The sequence below is a fragment of the Alexandromys fortis genome, unplaced genomic scaffold (genome assembly GCF_014885135.2).
Source record: "Alexandromys fortis isolate MF-2015 unplaced genomic scaffold, M_Fortis_MF-2015_v1.1 scaffold_21, whole genome shotgun sequence".
In the NCBI taxonomy this organism is placed as follows: Eukaryota; Metazoa; Chordata; class Mammalia; order Rodentia; family Cricetidae; genus Alexandromys; species Alexandromys fortis.
Genome location: NW_026067905.1, coordinates 12,474,657 through 12,491,137, shown reverse-complemented (window position 1 = coordinate 12,491,137; position 16,481 = coordinate 12,474,657). Strand labels below are relative to the sequence as shown.

The 16,481-nt window shown below is 45.6% G+C and overlaps 2 protein-coding genes across 11 annotated transcripts in view; one reads left to right on the top strand and one right to left on the bottom strand.

Moving 5' to 3' along the window:
• Abl2 (ABL proto-oncogene 2, non-receptor tyrosine kinase) overlaps nucleotides 1–8,486 on the top strand; it is a 93,065-nt gene extending 84,579 nt beyond the window's left edge. For 3 of the 10 annotated variants that reach the window (XM_050135327.1, XM_050135325.1, XM_050135326.1), the window contains 2 exons: nucleotides 16–249; nucleotides 559–8,486. In XM_050135327.1, coding sequence (XP_049991284.1) covers nucleotides 16–249; nucleotides 559–1,733 — 1,409 coding nt within the window. In that variant the 3' untranslated portion in view covers nucleotides 1,734–8,486. Of the gene's footprint in view, nucleotides 1–12 lie in introns of all 10 variants that reach the window. The other 7 variants (XM_050135323.1, XM_050135318.1, XM_050135320.1 and 4 more) reach the window with 3 other exon arrangements.
• A 3,426-nt stretch (nucleotides 8,487–11,912) lies between these two features.
• The window catches only part of Tor3a (torsin family 3 member A), a 28,850-nt gene continuing 24,281 nt past the window's right edge, over nucleotides 11,913–16,481 (bottom strand). The window contains exon 6 of the mRNA XM_050135334.1: nucleotides 11,913–16,396. Within this exon, the coding sequence (XP_049991291.1) occupies nucleotides 16,146–16,396 (251 nt within the window). The 3' untranslated portion in view covers nucleotides 11,913–16,145. The remainder of the gene's footprint in view (nucleotides 16,397–16,481) is intronic.

Sequence of the window (16,481 nt, the reverse complement as noted above, 5' to 3'; positions counted from 1 at the left end):
GCCGTTTCTCAGCAGGGTTCATTAGAAGTGCACAGGCCTCCAGCGGGTCCCCGGCTCTGCCTCGAAAACAAAGAGATAAGTCACCTAGCAGCCTCTTAGAAGATGCCAAAGAGACATGCTTCACCAGGGATAGGAAGGGAGGCTTCTTCAGCTCCTTCATGAAAAAGAGAAATGCTCCCACACCTCCTAAGCGCAGCAGCTCTTTTCGCGAAATGGAAAACCAGCCACACAAGAAATATGAACTCACGGGTAACTTCTCATCTGTTGCTTCTCTACAGCATGCTGATGGGTTCTCTTTCACTCCCAGCCAGCAAGAGTCGAATCTGGTGCCAGCCAAGTGCTATGGGGGGAGCTTTGCACAGAGGAACCTCTGTAATGATGACAGTGGTGGGGGCGGGGGCAGTGGCACTGCTGGGGGTGGGTGGTCTGGCATCACAGGCTTCTTTACACCTCGCTTAATCAAAAAGACACTGGGCTTACGAGCAGGTAAACCCACAGCCAGTGATGACACTTCCAAGCCTTTTCCAAGGTCAAACTCTACATCTTCCATGTCCTCAGGGCTTCCAGAGCAGGATAGGATGGCAATGACCCTTCCCAGGAACTGCCAGAGGTCCAAACTCCAGCTGGAAAGGACAGTGTCCACCTCTTCTCAGCAAGAAGAGAATGTGGACAGGGCTAATGACATGCTTCCAAAAAAATCTGAGGAAGGTGCCGCTCCAGCCAGGGAGAGACCAAAAGCCAAACTATTGCCCAGAGGAGCCACAGCCCTTCCCCTGAGAGCCCCTGATCCGGCCATCACAGAGAGTGACTCTCCAGGGGTAGGGGTGGCTGGAGTGGCAGCTGCCCCCAAAGGCAAGGAAAGAAATGGTGGGACGCGACTTGGAGTCGCTGGAGTCCCAGAGGATGGAGAGCAGCCAGGCTGGTCTTCTCCGGCCAAGGCTGTAGCTGTCCTCCCCACCACCCACAACCACAAAGTGCCAGTCCTTATATCACCCACTCTGAAACACACTCCAGCGGATGTGCAGCTCATTGGCACAGACTCTCAGGGGAATAAATTCAAGCTCTTATCTGAGCATCAGGTCACATCCTCTGGAGACAAGGACCGACCCCGACGGGTAAAACCAAAGTGTGCCCCACCCCCACCACCAGTGATGAGACTACTGCAGCATCCATCCACATGTTCAGACCCCGAGGAAGAGCCAGCTGCCCCACCTGCAGGACAGCCCACTCCAGAAACCCAGGAGGGAGGAAAAAAGGCAGCTCCAGGGCCCATGCCCAGTAGTGGGAAACCTGGGAGGCCAGTGATGCCCCCGCCTCAAGTGCCTTTGCCCACATCTTCCATCTCGCCAGCCAAAATGGCCAATGGCACAGCAGGTACTAAGGTGGCCCTGAGAAAAACCAAACAGGCAGTGGAGAAAATCTCAGCTGACAAAATCAGCAAAGAGGCCCTGCTGGAGTGTGCCGACCTACTGTCCAGTGCAATCACAGAACCTGTGCCCAATAGCCAACTGGTGGACACTGGGCACCAGCTGCTTGACTACTGCTCAGGGTACGTGGACTGCATCCCTCAGACTCGCAACAAATTTGCCTTCCGAGAGGCTGTGAGCAAACTGGAACTTAGCCTACAGGAGCTGCAGGTGTCTTCCACAGCTGCTGGTGTGCCTGGGACAAACCCTGTCCTTAATAACTTATTGTCGTGTGTACAGGAAATTAGTGATGTGGTGCAGAGGTAGCCATTGTCAGCCTGGTGGGAAATGCACATATATCTGAGGGGAGAGGGAAAGGGACTCGTTTTCCTGTGTTATTGTTTTTAAAAAGCGACAGACTGATACTTGAGTGTGTTTATGTGAAGTACCTCAGATCCCTGAATTCTCACGTTTACAGGTTCATCTCATAATAGCAAAGGAAGTCACAGAAATAGATAAATCAGTTTGGTGGAGCAGGGAAGTGCGGACAGAGTTGGAACCTGCGCTGGAAAGTAAGAGAGCATATGTCATACGAAAGTGCAGCCCCTCCCTAGCCGGAACAGCCTGTGCGCTCCAGTGGGCTGCTGGCAGTTGTTCTGTATCATGAAACAGGCCTTGACCTGGCATGTCCTGGGGTGATTGTGCTTCAGCTCACCGTGCAGCTTCAGGAACAGGAGAAAGCCAAGCGAGGGATGTAGCAGGAGTTTTTACTCAAGGCTGTCAGAAGTGGCTCCCATGGGTCATTGCTGCTGTAGCAAGAACTGCAAATTAGATTGCTAGAATACTCAGCTGGTAAGCGTGGCGCTCTGTCTGCTTTTGCCCTGTTTACCTGGGTGTATTAGTTGGTAGAAGAAGTACAGAATTGGAGGGACATTTAGGCAGGTTGACACCTAAAACTGAGGACGACTAGCAGTCACCCCTCCCGCTCTTCTAGCATGTTACTTCCTAATGGACCAGTATCCACTTGCTGCTTCTTGGTGGCTGTCTGTAAACCACGGAATGGGGGGTGGGTCTTAGTGGGTCTTCTCTGTCCCTTGCTGGGCAGGCTGTCTGTCTTTATTTCTGGCAGCATTCAGGGCATTACCCAGCATCGATGTCAAAAGTAGTGGTCATTACAGGTTCTCATCGAGGAGACCTTCTATGCCCCTGAATACTGACAAAATGGCCACTTGAGCAGCTATAAATGTTCTTTTTTTTAGATTAAAATACCAAGGAGTTACAGTACCTTTTTGATGCTGGCTGGGCCCAGAGGCCTGAGGCTGAGAAGAGAACCTTGCTGGGTCACGTGGTTACTCGTACCTTTCCCTGCCCGTGACACCCTGCACCAACCCGGTGACAGTGGAGAAGGCCTCTTCACTAAGGCTTGCCTCCGCAGTCTTCCATGCTCTTTCTCTGCTCACATAGCACACCACCCCCTCGTCGCACTTGATGTTGATGGAGTTTGTGTTGGGAATATAGTTTTATTTATTTTGTTCTTTCACCTCTATTTTAAGAGTGCATTATAGGAGTGGGTTATTTTCAGGGAGCACCAATTAGACTTAGAAACCTAAGGGTTTAACCTGCAAATAGGATTTGCCTTTGAAAAATAGGCATTTCCTGTCCCTAAATTACAGATATGAAAGCTAATAGGGTAACATGGATTAAAAACTTAGTAGGCAACATATTGTTGATGTTTTTGGTGCTGGGTCTAATTCCAGTTTTGTTTTGTGTTGTGTTGTTTTTTAACTTTGTGAACACCCTTATCATTCCCCAAAGAGAACCCAATACAAAATATCTTTTTTTTTCTTCTCTCAGAGTATTAATGCAGGAAGATGGGAACTCACTAAGCAGTGTTTTCTTCCTGATCGTCATCGATCACTGTCAGGTCACCGCCCATCTTTGGATCTATTAATTGAAGGCACTAGCCCAGATTCTCAAGAGTGTTTTCAGACTAAGCTGCAGCTCCTTTTGAGAGCCTCTCTGGAGAGCTCTTAGTGTTGGTACATTGGGTCGCTTTTCATTCTCCGCTGATTCCCAAATGAGAAACTTTAGAACTGCTATGCTTACAGTAATCGGGCCAGAATCCTAAAGGGAAACTATTTCAGGTTGCATTTGGCATCCTTGACCAAGGAAGAAATGTAGTTTTCATTAGAAAGGATATTTGGATACTTATCACTGCTGCTCCAGAGAAGGCTCAGGGTAAGAGGAGGTCTGGAGTGGAGGAGACAGCTCCTACAGGTGTCAGTGTGTTCCCACGGCTGCAATCAGGGCAGCTAGGGATCAGGTTAATGCCCTTGTAGTAGTTGGAAGAGAATTTTCCCACCTCCTCCTTCACCACTCCCCACGATTGTATGTACCCGTATACTTGAATCTGTTTTAGCAGTTAGCCTTGTATAGATGGGGAGGAGAAAGCTAAAATTTGAGGCCGTTATTAATGCTGCTTTAAAGTTCATCCCTGCCATAATGGGATATCATAAGAGATAGTTGTTTTCAGATTTGGGTCCTGTTTTGTTTGTTTGTTTGTTTGTTTGTTTGTGGGATAGTTGGTTTTCCCTTGAGAGTTCTGAAAACAGGCTTGGAGAAACACTACTGAGTATCTCAGCTCCCTGCTCTTCTCAGTCTGAGGGGCTGAGGGCAGCACCGATTCTGTCCTGCAGAGTGGGTCATCCCTGAGTCCGCGAGCTGAACTGACTTTCTCGGCACGGCCATGAGTAGCATTGACTGTTGTAGCACACGCCCCATGGTGCATGAACTGTGTAGCTTTCAGGGACCAGGCCTCGGGTCACAGAGGCCCTGCCAACTTGCTATGGAAGAATGATTTAGGTTTTTCCTTTTATATACCTGCAAGGGACCAGCTTAAAAACAGCAGATTTGAAGGTTTGAATCTAAAGCAGAGAAAACTGCTTTTAGAAATTAAAAATGTTACTTTACTATATGTAGCCTGAAAACAGCAGATGGCAGGTCCTAAAGTCGTTTGATCTATGCATGTCTTGCCACAATTTCATTCCTTTATGCACAAGTCTTGTGGTTTCAGTTGGGTCCCCACCTTCACGTTGCATTTTGTAGTGAATATATCCTAATTGTGCTTACAGGAAGCTTTTTTTTAAGCTTTGGCTACAATTATATTTCACATTTTCAGATGTTTTCTATCATTACATTCAGAGAGAGAAGCCTTAAAATAGGCTTTTCTTAAAAGATGTGTTTTGTAGTAAATTGAACTGAATTGAACATGGTATACCAAACTAGATCTCTCTAGGGAGAAACTGATTGGGCCATTTCAGGATGGCCTCTGTAGAAGGTCATCATAGTGGAGACTAGTTTCCAGCAGCATTGTCAGGTTTCAGTTAGAAATGTTCTAACACTGTTGACAAACTGACTGATTAAACTGTTTCTTGGCATAATGAAGACTGGGTTTTTGAGTTTAGGGGATCCAGCAATGCCAGTAGTGTGAGGTGATGTTTGTAGACTAGGTAGCTCAGGTACCCGGTACACACTCCATGAATGCTGACTGCTAGTGTTCACTCCTAACCCAGGAGCACGCAATAGTCCTGCAGAAGTTTTTAAAAGGAACCTCATGAACTCGCCCCATTCTACACTGGAATTCCTGGTGGGCTGAGAGAATAGCGAGTATATTTCCCAAGAACTTCTCCAGGTTTCAAACACCACTGGCTGAACAGAACACTCTATGCCCTTTTCTTTGCAGAAGAAGGACCTGGAGAGGATGGCTGTCACTAGTGGGTTATCTTTGAGCAGTTAGTGGCAGAGCTGAGGGGAGAATTCAGGAGTCCTGACACTGGCGTTTCTCCACCGCTCCTGCTGCCTTGTGAGGTGCTCAGCTAGACAATCAGTATCCGTGGTGCTGCACGCTTGTAAAGCACAGGCTCTGGCGGGCCCTGGCAGTGACGGTGTAGCCAAACAAGCCTTTAGTAGAATTTGGTTATGAAGCCAACATAGCCCTGTTCTTCTAGACCTCAGCCACACAGAAATCTGCACTTCGTAGCTAAAAATATCTAAACCTGAGTTATTTCAAAACAAAAAAAGAACAAAACCAGTCTTACATTCCTTTTTGTTCAAAAAGAAATCTATTGTGTCATTTTAATAACTGAGGCATAGTGGGAAAGCACCTTGAGAAGTAGATCGATCCAAAGCTGGATTGTGGTTTCTGTAGAGGATGGCCTGACCTGGACCTGCAGCTAGAGACTCACCTCTGGAGTTCGCTACAGAATCACATATGAAACTGCTCATAGTTTAGAGCTGGGAACGTTAGCAAACTGGGGCCCCGTTGTTTGGTTTTGTTCTCATTGTAAAGAACTAGTAAAGTAGTGGCATGTAATCCTGGCAGTGAAGGAGCTGAAGCTGAGAATCTCCAGATCCACATCAGCCTGGGCCACAGAGTAAGACTCAAGGGGAGTGGGGGTTTGTCCCTCTGGAGCCCAGCAGCTTGTCTGGGCCTGGATTGGAAGATGAAGGCCCTCTTTCTTTAGAGCAGTCATCTGGTATGCGCTCAGCTCTTACGTCCTTGCTGTGGTGAGAGCAGACTCATTTCCTGTTCATGTTGACAGTATCTTTTAAAACTAATATCTCGGCGGGGGGAGGTAGAGAACTGATGTACTTGGAGAATTTCCAGAATTTCTCTACCAGTTATAAATGACATTGACATTGATCATCTCACCTAGTAGATAATCGTATGCGCAGGTAAATCATGCGGAGGCAGGCAGCTTACATCTAGCTGCACTCTATACTCTAACCTCCCTGAATTTGTAGTAAATCATGTGGAGGTGACTTTTCTGACCTCCCCATATTTGTCTATCTTTGCTAGTGCTATCATTGTCATCATTAGGCTGTGTCTTCAGGGGAGTCAGTACTGGGTTGACAGAGTCTTTATTTCTGTTCTTAGCGACCTGTTTCATCATCTTGCATGCATTCACTTGCTTCACCGGGATCTGGGATCCATCTTTACACCCTCAGCATCTGCTGTGGCCAGTAACTGTTACATCCACTGTCAGCTGCCTTAGCTTCGTCAGGTAGCCGTCCAGGTCTTTGAAAATTCCTGTTTGAGTTTTGTAGGCATGCAGGAGCCTAGAGCAAGTCAGCTCCAAGGGGATCTGTGCACAGACTGGCCAAGGCAGCCCAAGGGTGCCCATGGCTCCCATGCTGCTAGGATCGCCTCCCAGGTAGAGAGGCGTGGCCTCGGGATGCTTCTAAAACTTGGCCCACTCCTAATGTCTCGTGCATAGAGTTCTATTTTTCCAACTTAGGGGTCATAGTGTTTGGAGTACTGGTGGTTGTCACCTGCGCTAGTCAGCACAGCACAATGCCCCAACTTCACTGCTGTTGCCTGTGATCTTGCTAGTGAGGAGGCTGGCAGCTGACTGTTGTCTCCAGCTTGTCTTTGTAAGGCTGCTGATTTCCATGCCGTGTGTGCGTGTCTGTCTTGACTGTGTGTTCCATGATAACTCTTTCGTTTTGGACTAGGTCCCCACATGACCCGGAAGACCATGTGCTGTGCCCTGGATAAGATCTGGGGCAGTTTATCTTGACTAGAAGCTGACAGAGTGGCAGAGGCCATGCTCAGAGGCCTGTGCCTTCAAGGATGGCTTCCTGAACATTGCTGGGAGAAATACTTGGCTGCTGAGCTGGTGTGTTAGATCTTAAAACAAACTTCATCAGGACTCACAGTCCTTGTCAGTTTAGAAGATCCCTCCTCCCCAGTCAAAATGCCTCACCTTTCTCAGCCCTGTGTGACAAGCTGAGCGACCCACCCTCCCTCCACACACACCTTGCTCCATGCATACCTGTAAATCAGACTATTTACCCCTTCTAGATGATAATATTCTCTATTTCCCTGGTGCTGCACAACCTGAACACAGTAGTGGAACTCGATTGGCCAGAGAGGACAGGTGGGACCCGCTCCATCCGAGGGGAAGTATGGCTACTTACCTTCAGACGTTAGCATCTTCAGGGGAGAATGGGGCTGTTCTGTCGGTCCTCTGCTCTTCCCAGGGTATGGGCCCTCATCCCTTAGGACATGGGGGAGGCATTGTCAAATGCCAACAAGTTAGTAAAAAAGAGATACAGAGAGTTTTGTGGGTAGAACTTGCTTGCCTTGTTTCTGTGGCCCTGAATAGGAGTTGAACATCTTGTTTTTAGGGACCATACAATTTAGTGGCATGTGGGACTTAAAAATTTCACATTCATAGGTTCTTAATTTTCTTTGTTAAGTCAGGGCTGCAATGCTTCAGGGTCCTTAGTTCCCTACATTGTTTGGTGTTCTTAAGACCCATGCTGTCTGTATTGGGGATGGCAAGAATGCGGATGGTTGGGCCACATGAACAGCATTCTTCCATCTGACAGCCAGCTTCCACTATACCACTTACACTCCATCATGAGAAGCCTTTGCTGAGACCTGAAGAAAGGACCTTTCAGGAAAATGAGTATTCAGAAACTAAAGAGAAGGGCGGGTACTCTCCACAGCTCCTGCTTCCCTCTCTCTGAGGGCAGAAGCAGTAGCGTGGTGAGCGTGCTACCCTGATCAGCTCCCTGAGCACACTGCACTCTGAAAGCCTTCCTTGTAACCCTGCACTTTCCCTCACAATCAGATTCTGTAGTGACTATCAGTGGAGAAACCCCAATTTTGTGCTTGCTTGGTAAAAGTAAATTTGAACATTTTATGGTGGTTGATAGAACTTTGTCCTAAATTTTGCTAATTCAGGCTCTTTAAAACCCTAATGTTTATACCAAAGGTTACACTGCAGGCCTGGGTGGTACACAGAGGGCGAAGCCCACAGTGGGCACTGTGTGCATTGCTAAGGGGACACAGTGCCCAGTGAGACCATGTGGGACTTAGCTAAAACATGTCAGTCATGGGTCACACTACCACTATTGTCAAGTATTTGTTCCTAATTGTTACTGTAATATATTTTTGATTGTTTTTCTAATTTAATTCTCTCATTCTGTTGTCTGACTGTGAACTGCTAACAGTGTTAAACTTGATGTAAATAAATGATGCCCTTGGCAGGGACTGCTTCCTGTCATATCTCACATGGTTTGCAAGTTGTGTTTTGTTTTAAATAAAGGTTGAAGTATTTTATCGGCAAAGTGGGCTTGAGTTTGGAGTATTTCTCCCAGGATTTTAATTGAGAGGGCAGCTAAGCAGATCTTTATAGGTGTACAGTGGATGATCAGTGAGCATCCCTCTAATACATCCTTCTGGAGTGGGCTGTGATACGGATCCGCATCCTGTGGTGAGTGTTGTGCGTACAGCACCTTCCGGAGCCTGGGCTGGCTAACATCAGGTAGGTCATGTGTGGTTATGTGTCCAACGTGTATGGACTACACAGAGACTTGATTCTCTGAAAATCCATTCTGAACACAACTGCAAATATGTTCTTAGATTGTCTTGACATGTATTAAACAGAGTAAGTATAGATCCTCAAAGAGAGTATTCTTAATCAAAATTATTTACCTCTTTATTTTTTCATGCTTACAAGACAGGCATGTGTCCTTTCCAAGGTGGCCTCAAATTTGCCATGCAACCAAAGATGAACTTAGATTCCCCCCGCTGGGGTTGCTGTTGTATGCCACCACACTGTTCATATGGGTGCTGGCAGTTGAACCCAGGACTTCATACATGATAAGCACTCTTAACAACTGACCCACATTTCCAGGTCCCAATACCTTTTTGCCACATTTGTACACATTCATCGAGGACAGTGTGGCCAGCGGCTATCATGACAAAGTCAGGTAAGAACTCGGTCATGGTGTTCGTCTGCAGAGTGTTTCAGAAGAGCTAACAGTGAAGATTCTGAATGCTCTCACCACAAGGAAATCTGGTCATGGATATTCTAAATACCTGAGTTGGTTTCTGCAGTGTGCGCATGTATAGAAGCAGCGGGGTTTCACTGTCAGCCCTCCTGACCCCTGGGCATTGGTAGTCCTTCTCCGCATGATGAGCTCCCTGACACAGCACGAGTGGGGTCAGACAGCGTTGACCCTGACTTATTCCGAGCAGCACGTCTTCCACATTGATCCATGCCACTGTTTCTCATGCTCTGTGTGTGCATCCACGTTCAGGACCCCATCATCTACTGATGGACTCCGGCTGCTTCCGTCTCACGCCTCGGCACAGTGCTGCCCTGAACACATGCTCCAGTGTCTGTCTTACATGACTCCATTTCTCTTCACTCCCTGTAGTGGGATTTGTGTTCCTATTTCAGCATTCCCAAAATTCTGTGTACACTGGAATGTTATACATTGTAGCATATTTAAAGCTGTTGAAGTGTGTTTTAAATAAATTTTTAATGTCTATAAAATACTTGAGTATTGTGATGTTTTAAATCATTGTATACACTGTATGTTGAAATTATATAGCCGTGCGGTGGTGGTGCATGCCTTTAATCCCAGCACTTGGGAGGCAGAGGCAGGCGGATCTCTGTGAGTTCGAGGCCACCCTGCTGGTCTACAGAGCTAGTTCCAGGACAGGCACCAAAGCTACAGAGAAACCCTGTCTTGAAAAACAAAACAAAACAAAAAAATATGTTAAACATCACTTCCTCGTATTCATTCCTAGTTTTTTATTTTGAAAATAGTCTCACTACATTGTCCTGACTGACCTTATCCTTGCTGTGTAGACCAGGCTGGCTTTGAACCCTAATCGTCCTCAGAATGATAAAATTACAGGTATGGGCCACCATGCCCAGCCTCAAACCCTTCTAGCCAGTTATTTAAGTGTGCGGTACCCTCAGAGGCCAGAAGGACTCCCTCTGTTTTCTTAGGGTAATTTTATAGTTTCAGATTATACATTTTTATATTTAACTCAAATTTTGTTGTTTTAGCTTTTTGTTTTTCCTTTTTGTAGTACTAGGGACCACATAGGCTAGGAAGATATCACTGAGATATATCTCTAGTCCTTGGTCTTTTGAGTCTAGGCTGACCTTGAGTTTTGAATCCTACACCTCTGCCTTCTAAGTGCTGGGGTTACAGGTGTGCACCTTTGTGCCAAGCTATACTTAATGCTTTGCATGACTACTATACCATTTCCATAGTGTCTGTGCTGGTTTACCTTCTCCCCAGTAGTGTCTTACAGGTCCTTTCCGTAGCCTCCCTAGGGGTTGTTGTCTTAATTTTCCGATTGGGGTAAGGTCTGTCCTCTGAGTTAATCATGGTTCCTTTGGAGGGAAGACAGGAGCTCATGCAGCTTAGATTAACAAGCCCCTTCCTCTAGGCCACCTGAGCACTCAGTTGCTGCAAACGGGAGAGACTGGTGGAGTTGCTTATTTGTTAAGCAGAGAGCTCCAGGCTGAAGCTTTCTGAGTCATACCCATGCTAGGATAGACTTTCTGGTGATGTAGCACCTGAAAATAGCCCAAGTTTCTGTACATCACCCCTAAATTCATTGATTTACCAAGGTAGACTTGGATGAAATCATCCCTCTGGTTCAGCACTGGTGCCCTGTCAGAGGTGAACAGAAGTTTGTTCAGATCGTCTTTATCAGGCAAAGCTGCATGATACGTGCACAGTTCGATTAACTTTTCTGTTCCATAGGATGAATACTTGGCTGTTGCTTTTGTCTCTCTTCTAAGACTTTAAAAAAAAAAGATTATGTGCCATTAAGTGTTTTGTCTGCATGTATGCGTGCATCACATGCATGCGTGTTCCCACAGGCCCAGAATAAAGTGTTGGGTCCCCTGGGACTGGAGTTAGAGGTAATAGCCATCATGTGGATGCTGGGAACTGAACAAGTACTCTTCGTCACTGAATTCTCTCTCCAGCCCACTGGTCTTTTGAAGAGCATCTGTTGTCTTCAAACTTGTTGAAGTTTTAATGGACTTATTTGTTGAGCTCTTTGAGCTCCTTCTATATTCTGGAGAATAACTCAGTGTCACTAACATAAGTTGTCTCTTCCTGATGGTTTATTTGGCCTTTGGGCTTTTTAGTTTGATGAAATCCTTTTGTCATTTATTGCTACTTTACTGCTTTGCTACTGGGGTCTCTTCCAAAAAAATCATTGCCTGTACCAAGGTCTTCAAACATTTGTGTTCTAGTTTCAGGTTTTACATGTAAGTCTTTAATCTATTTTGCATTGGTTTTATATGTGGTGAGAGCTAAGGTCTACATACACACAGCCACATTACCCAAAACCATTTATTATAGAGACTCCCCTTCCTCTGTTGCACTTTCTTGATACCATTGTAAAAAGTCTTTTGGCCTGAAGAGCATATATTGTATTTCTCTGCATTCTGTTTCATTGGTGTGTGTTTATGTCGGTACCATGATGTTTTGGTACTATACTTCGTAGTATCTTTCAAGTTAGGTAATACCATACAGCTGTGTCCTTTTTGTTTGAATTCCTTTGGCTACTTAAGGATTTGTAGTTTCTTAAAAATTTTGAAATCATTTTCCTATTTGTGTGAAAAATGTCATCTTAGGGTTTCTGCTGCTGTGAGGAGACACCACGACCATAACAACTCTTATAAAGGAAAACATTTAATTGGGATGACAGCGTAACAGTTTCAGTGGTAAGTCCATCATCGTCATCGTCAGGAGCATGGTAGCATGCAAGCAGATAGATGGGCTGGAGCTGAGGGTGCTACTTCTTGAAGGCAACAGAAAGTTGGCTGAGATACTGGGCGGTATCTTGAGCAAAGAAAACCTCAAAGCCTGTCTCCAAAGTGACACACTTCCTCCAATAAGGCCACACCACCTAACAGTGCCACTCCCTATGAAAATATGGGGGCCAATTACATTCAGACTACCAAAGATGTCTTGATAGGCATTTCATTGACTCTAGATCACTTTGGCATTGTGGACATTTTATGCTGTTAAATCTGCTAGCTGATAATCATGAGTGTTTCCAGTCTTTCTCATCAGTGCTCTTTAGTTTTCAGTGTAGGCTATTTCACTTCCTTGGTTACGTTATTCCTAAGTATTTTATTATAATTGTAAATAAGTTTGTCTTTTTTTCTTTTTCAGATAATTGGCTGTTAATGTATATAAACTACTGATTTTTAAATCCTCCTGCCCACACATAAGTGCTAGAATTAACAGATAAGCTCATCATTCTTTATATGTATATATTTTTTTTATTTATTAAAGATTTCTGCCTCCTCCCCGCCACCGCCTCCCATTTCCCTCCTCCTGCCCCGGTGAAGTCCCCCTCCCTCATCAGCCCAAAGAGCAATCAGGGTTCCCTGCCCTGTGGGAAGTCCAAGGACCAACCACCTCCATCCAGGTCTAGTAAGGTGAGCATCCAAACTGCCTAGGCTCCCACAAAGCCAGTACGTGCAGTGGGATCAAAAACCCATTGCCATTGTTCTTCACTTCTCAGTAGTCCTCATTGTCCGCTATTTTCAGCGAGTCCAGTTTTATCCCATGCTTTTTCAGACCCGGGCCAAGCTCATCATTCTTACCAGTTGTCTTTGATTTTTTTGTTTTGTTTTGTGATTTGAGACTGGGTTTCTTTGTTTAACAGCCCTGGCTGTCCTGGAACTCATTTTGTAGACTAGGCTGGCCTAGAACTCAGAGGTCTGCCTACCTCTGCTGGGACCAAAGGCATGCGCCATATTGCTTTTTATTATTATTATCATTATTATTATTATTATTGTATACAGTATTCTCAGTACTCTGCCTGCAGGCCAGAATAGGGCACCAGATCTCATTACAGATAGTTGTGAGCCACCATGTGGTTGCTGGGAATTGAACTCAGGACCTCTAGAAGAACAGCCAGTGCTCTTGACCTCTGAGCCATCTCTCCAGCCCCACCACGTTGCTTTTATACTTGATTTTTTGAGGGTGTTTTTTTTTTTAAACATTAAGAGGTTTTTCAATTGATTTTTCTGCATCTATTGAAATGATCATATAGTTTGTACCTTTCATTCTGCTAATATGATAGATCACATTTAATCATTTACAGAGATTGAACCATCCTTGTATACCTGTAAAGAATTCCTTTTGCGCCGGGCAGTGGTGGCGCACGCCTTTAATCCCAGCACTTGGGAGGCAGAGGCAGGCGGATCTCTGTGAGTTCGAGGCCAGCCTGGACTACAAGAGCTAGTTCCAGGACAGGAACCAAAAGCTACGGAGAAACCCTGTCTCAAAAATCCAAAAAAGAAAGAAAGAAAAAAAAAAGAATTCCTTTTGGTCATAGTGATGTTTTTGTTGTGATGTTTTAGGCTGTATGTTGTTAAGGATTTTTGCATCTGTGTTCAGCAGGAATGTTGGCCTATAGATTTTTGGGTTTGGCGTGGGGTTTTATTGTTTTTATTTTATGTCCTTGTTTGATTTTGCTATCAAGGTAATACCTCATGGAATGAGTTTGGTAGTACTCCTTCAATTTTGGGGTAGCTTCAATAGAATTAGTGTTACTGTTTGTTGTTTAATAAAACCAACCTTAAACTTAACCCTCTTTTCCCAATCTCCTTGGTGCTGGGATTACTACTGTGTTTCACCACACCCAGATTTATTTGAGAATGGGTTTCTCAACACAGCTCTGGCTATCCTGGAACTTGCTGTGTAGACCAGGCTGGCCTTGAACTCACAGAGATCCAGCTGACTCTGGATTAAAAGGCATGTGTCACCTTGCCTTTCTCAGACTTTAACTCTATTAAGGTAGATTTAAATCTACTAAGGTAGATTTCCGCATGAAGCTTCTCTTTGATGTAAGACTTAAAAAAAAAAATACTTGTTAAAAGTCTGTTTGGGTTGTTTACTTCCTCATGATTTAATCTTGGTAGGTTTTGAACATACAGAAATTTGTCTATTCTACATAATCTAGGTTATTGGTGTATAATCATCAGTTTTTTTTAATCCTTTGTATTTCTATGTTACCAGTAGTAATATCCTCCTTTCTATGGATTATTTAATTCTCTTTCCCCACCCACCCTTTCTCTTAGCTGGTAAAGGTCATGTTTATATTTCAAATATGAAGGAAGAACTAGCAGCCTTTTCACTGATCCCTAGTTTTGCTTTAGTTTTTAGCATCCAGTCCAATGTCTTTATTTAGAAACAAGGTCTTGGGCCTGGGGATCAGCAAAGTGTTTGCCTAATGTGCAAGAAACCCTGAGTCTGAGCCCAGCACCAAATAAATCCAGGTGTACTGGCACCTGCCTGTAATTACAGCACCAGGCAGATGTTGGCAAAACAGTCAAGGTCATTTTGGGATGGGGGGGGGGGGCGCACACCTTTAATCCCAGTGCTAGGGAGGCAGACGGTTCTCTGAGTTCAAGACCAGCCTGGTCTACAGAGCTAGTTCCAGGACAGGCTCCAAAACCACAGAGAAACCAAAAAAAAAAAAAAAAAAAAAAAAAAAAATCAAAACCAAAAAAAGACAAAAATCAAGACAAGGTCTTCGGTATATAGCTCCAGCCAGTCTCAAACTCACTAGACAGCCCAGGTTTTCTTAAGCTTGGCAGCCTCCTGCCTCAGCTTTCCGAGTGCTAGAATTATAGGTGTGCTGCCATCCTCGCTATTTCATTTCCATGGTTTTCCACTGCGATGTTAGTGTGCCAATTGTGGGCACAGTGCTTGCTACGCTGAGATGTATATATTGGCGTCGCTCCTCAGAGGTCTCGTCTCAAGTCAGGATTTTCCAACTTAATCTCTCCACTGCTCTGTTGTTCTAGAGTGTTTCTGGAAGTTTCTGCAGCCTCTCCTCTGCATTTCCACTTGTATGCCCTTGTGATCATGAGATATTTCTAGGATTCTAGTTCTGTTAGGTTAGTACGAGCTGTTCAGCACTGTCAACATGGCCTGTGGGGGAGAAACCTGTGTGTGGCTCCTGGACGGGACGGGGTCTCCATGGCTTTGTCGCAGCCCCAGCTGTCTTCCTGCTCTTCCTCCTGAATAGGGATGATAGGCATCGCAACACCTGCCTTGAACAAGAAATCTACGTTTTACTGGGCATCATGTAGTCTGCTCTATAAGAAGTCGGAATTGTTAGGTCTCCATCCCTGGCTAGGCAGCAGAGCTCCTAAACTTTGTGAGCTGCTGTTGGCTGTTCGAGATCCTGCTTTCAAGCCATGCTGCTTTACATGCTGGACTCAGTACTCCCTAAGCTAAAGCAGGCGAGTACCCAATCACTAGGTCTCAGTAAGAAAGGAGGCCAACATTAGAAAAATACAAAATTTAATCTACACATAGTACATTCTGTAGCAAGGCCCCTAATTAAAAAAAAAAAGTTTTCGGTCTAAAGAACAGAACATGCCTTAGCTACACACCCGTGATGTGGACCTCTTGAGCTCTCTCCCGTATTGGCCTACTCAGTGCTGGGATCACAGGTCGTGCCCCCATCATTGGCATGTTTTGAAAGCATGTGGTTTTCCCTTTACCTAAGGCCCCCTTTGCTGTTCTGCTCGCACACAGAAGCTGGCCCACGCCTACAGACTGGATGGAGCACACTCCCGCTGAGCCACAGATCTGTTTATCCTTCCATGTTCTGTAGCCCAAGAATCCTGCGACCACAGACTATGCTGAAGTCCTGCAGCCTGCGGAGAGCTGCGACGCTAGCAGACTGCAGGGGAGTTCTGGGGACCCTTTGGCACCTGGACTTCCTAATGGCTTTCTGACTTCCTGACCTGCATTCTAGAGTAACTAGAACGTAGGTCTTTAAGGCACCAAGTGGTTTTCAGGTCCGCCTCCTGCACACCAGCTGGAGCACTGGACGCCGGGGTCCCTGGCAAATCCAGTGAGCACAGTGAGTCACTTTCAAGGCAGGAAGAGGTTGATTCTCTGGGAAATGGATTTGCAGCCCTGGGAGGAGAAAAGCTGCTCTTCCTCGGGTACATACGTCATCATCTTTGCGATTTCATCCAGGGCCTCTTCTGTGTACGGGAGGTCCTGGCTCAGGAAGGCGTCCCGGACACACAGCCGCACATGGCGGTACTCCAATGGCAGGAAGGGGACAAAGAAGTCAATAAGGTTTTCCTTCACAAGACGGCTGGAGCCAAAGCTACTATCTGAAACCAAGACCCGAAGTTACATAGACTAGAGACTTACGGTGTCCCCCAAATTGAGACCTGGCCAAGATCTAGTTTCCCATGA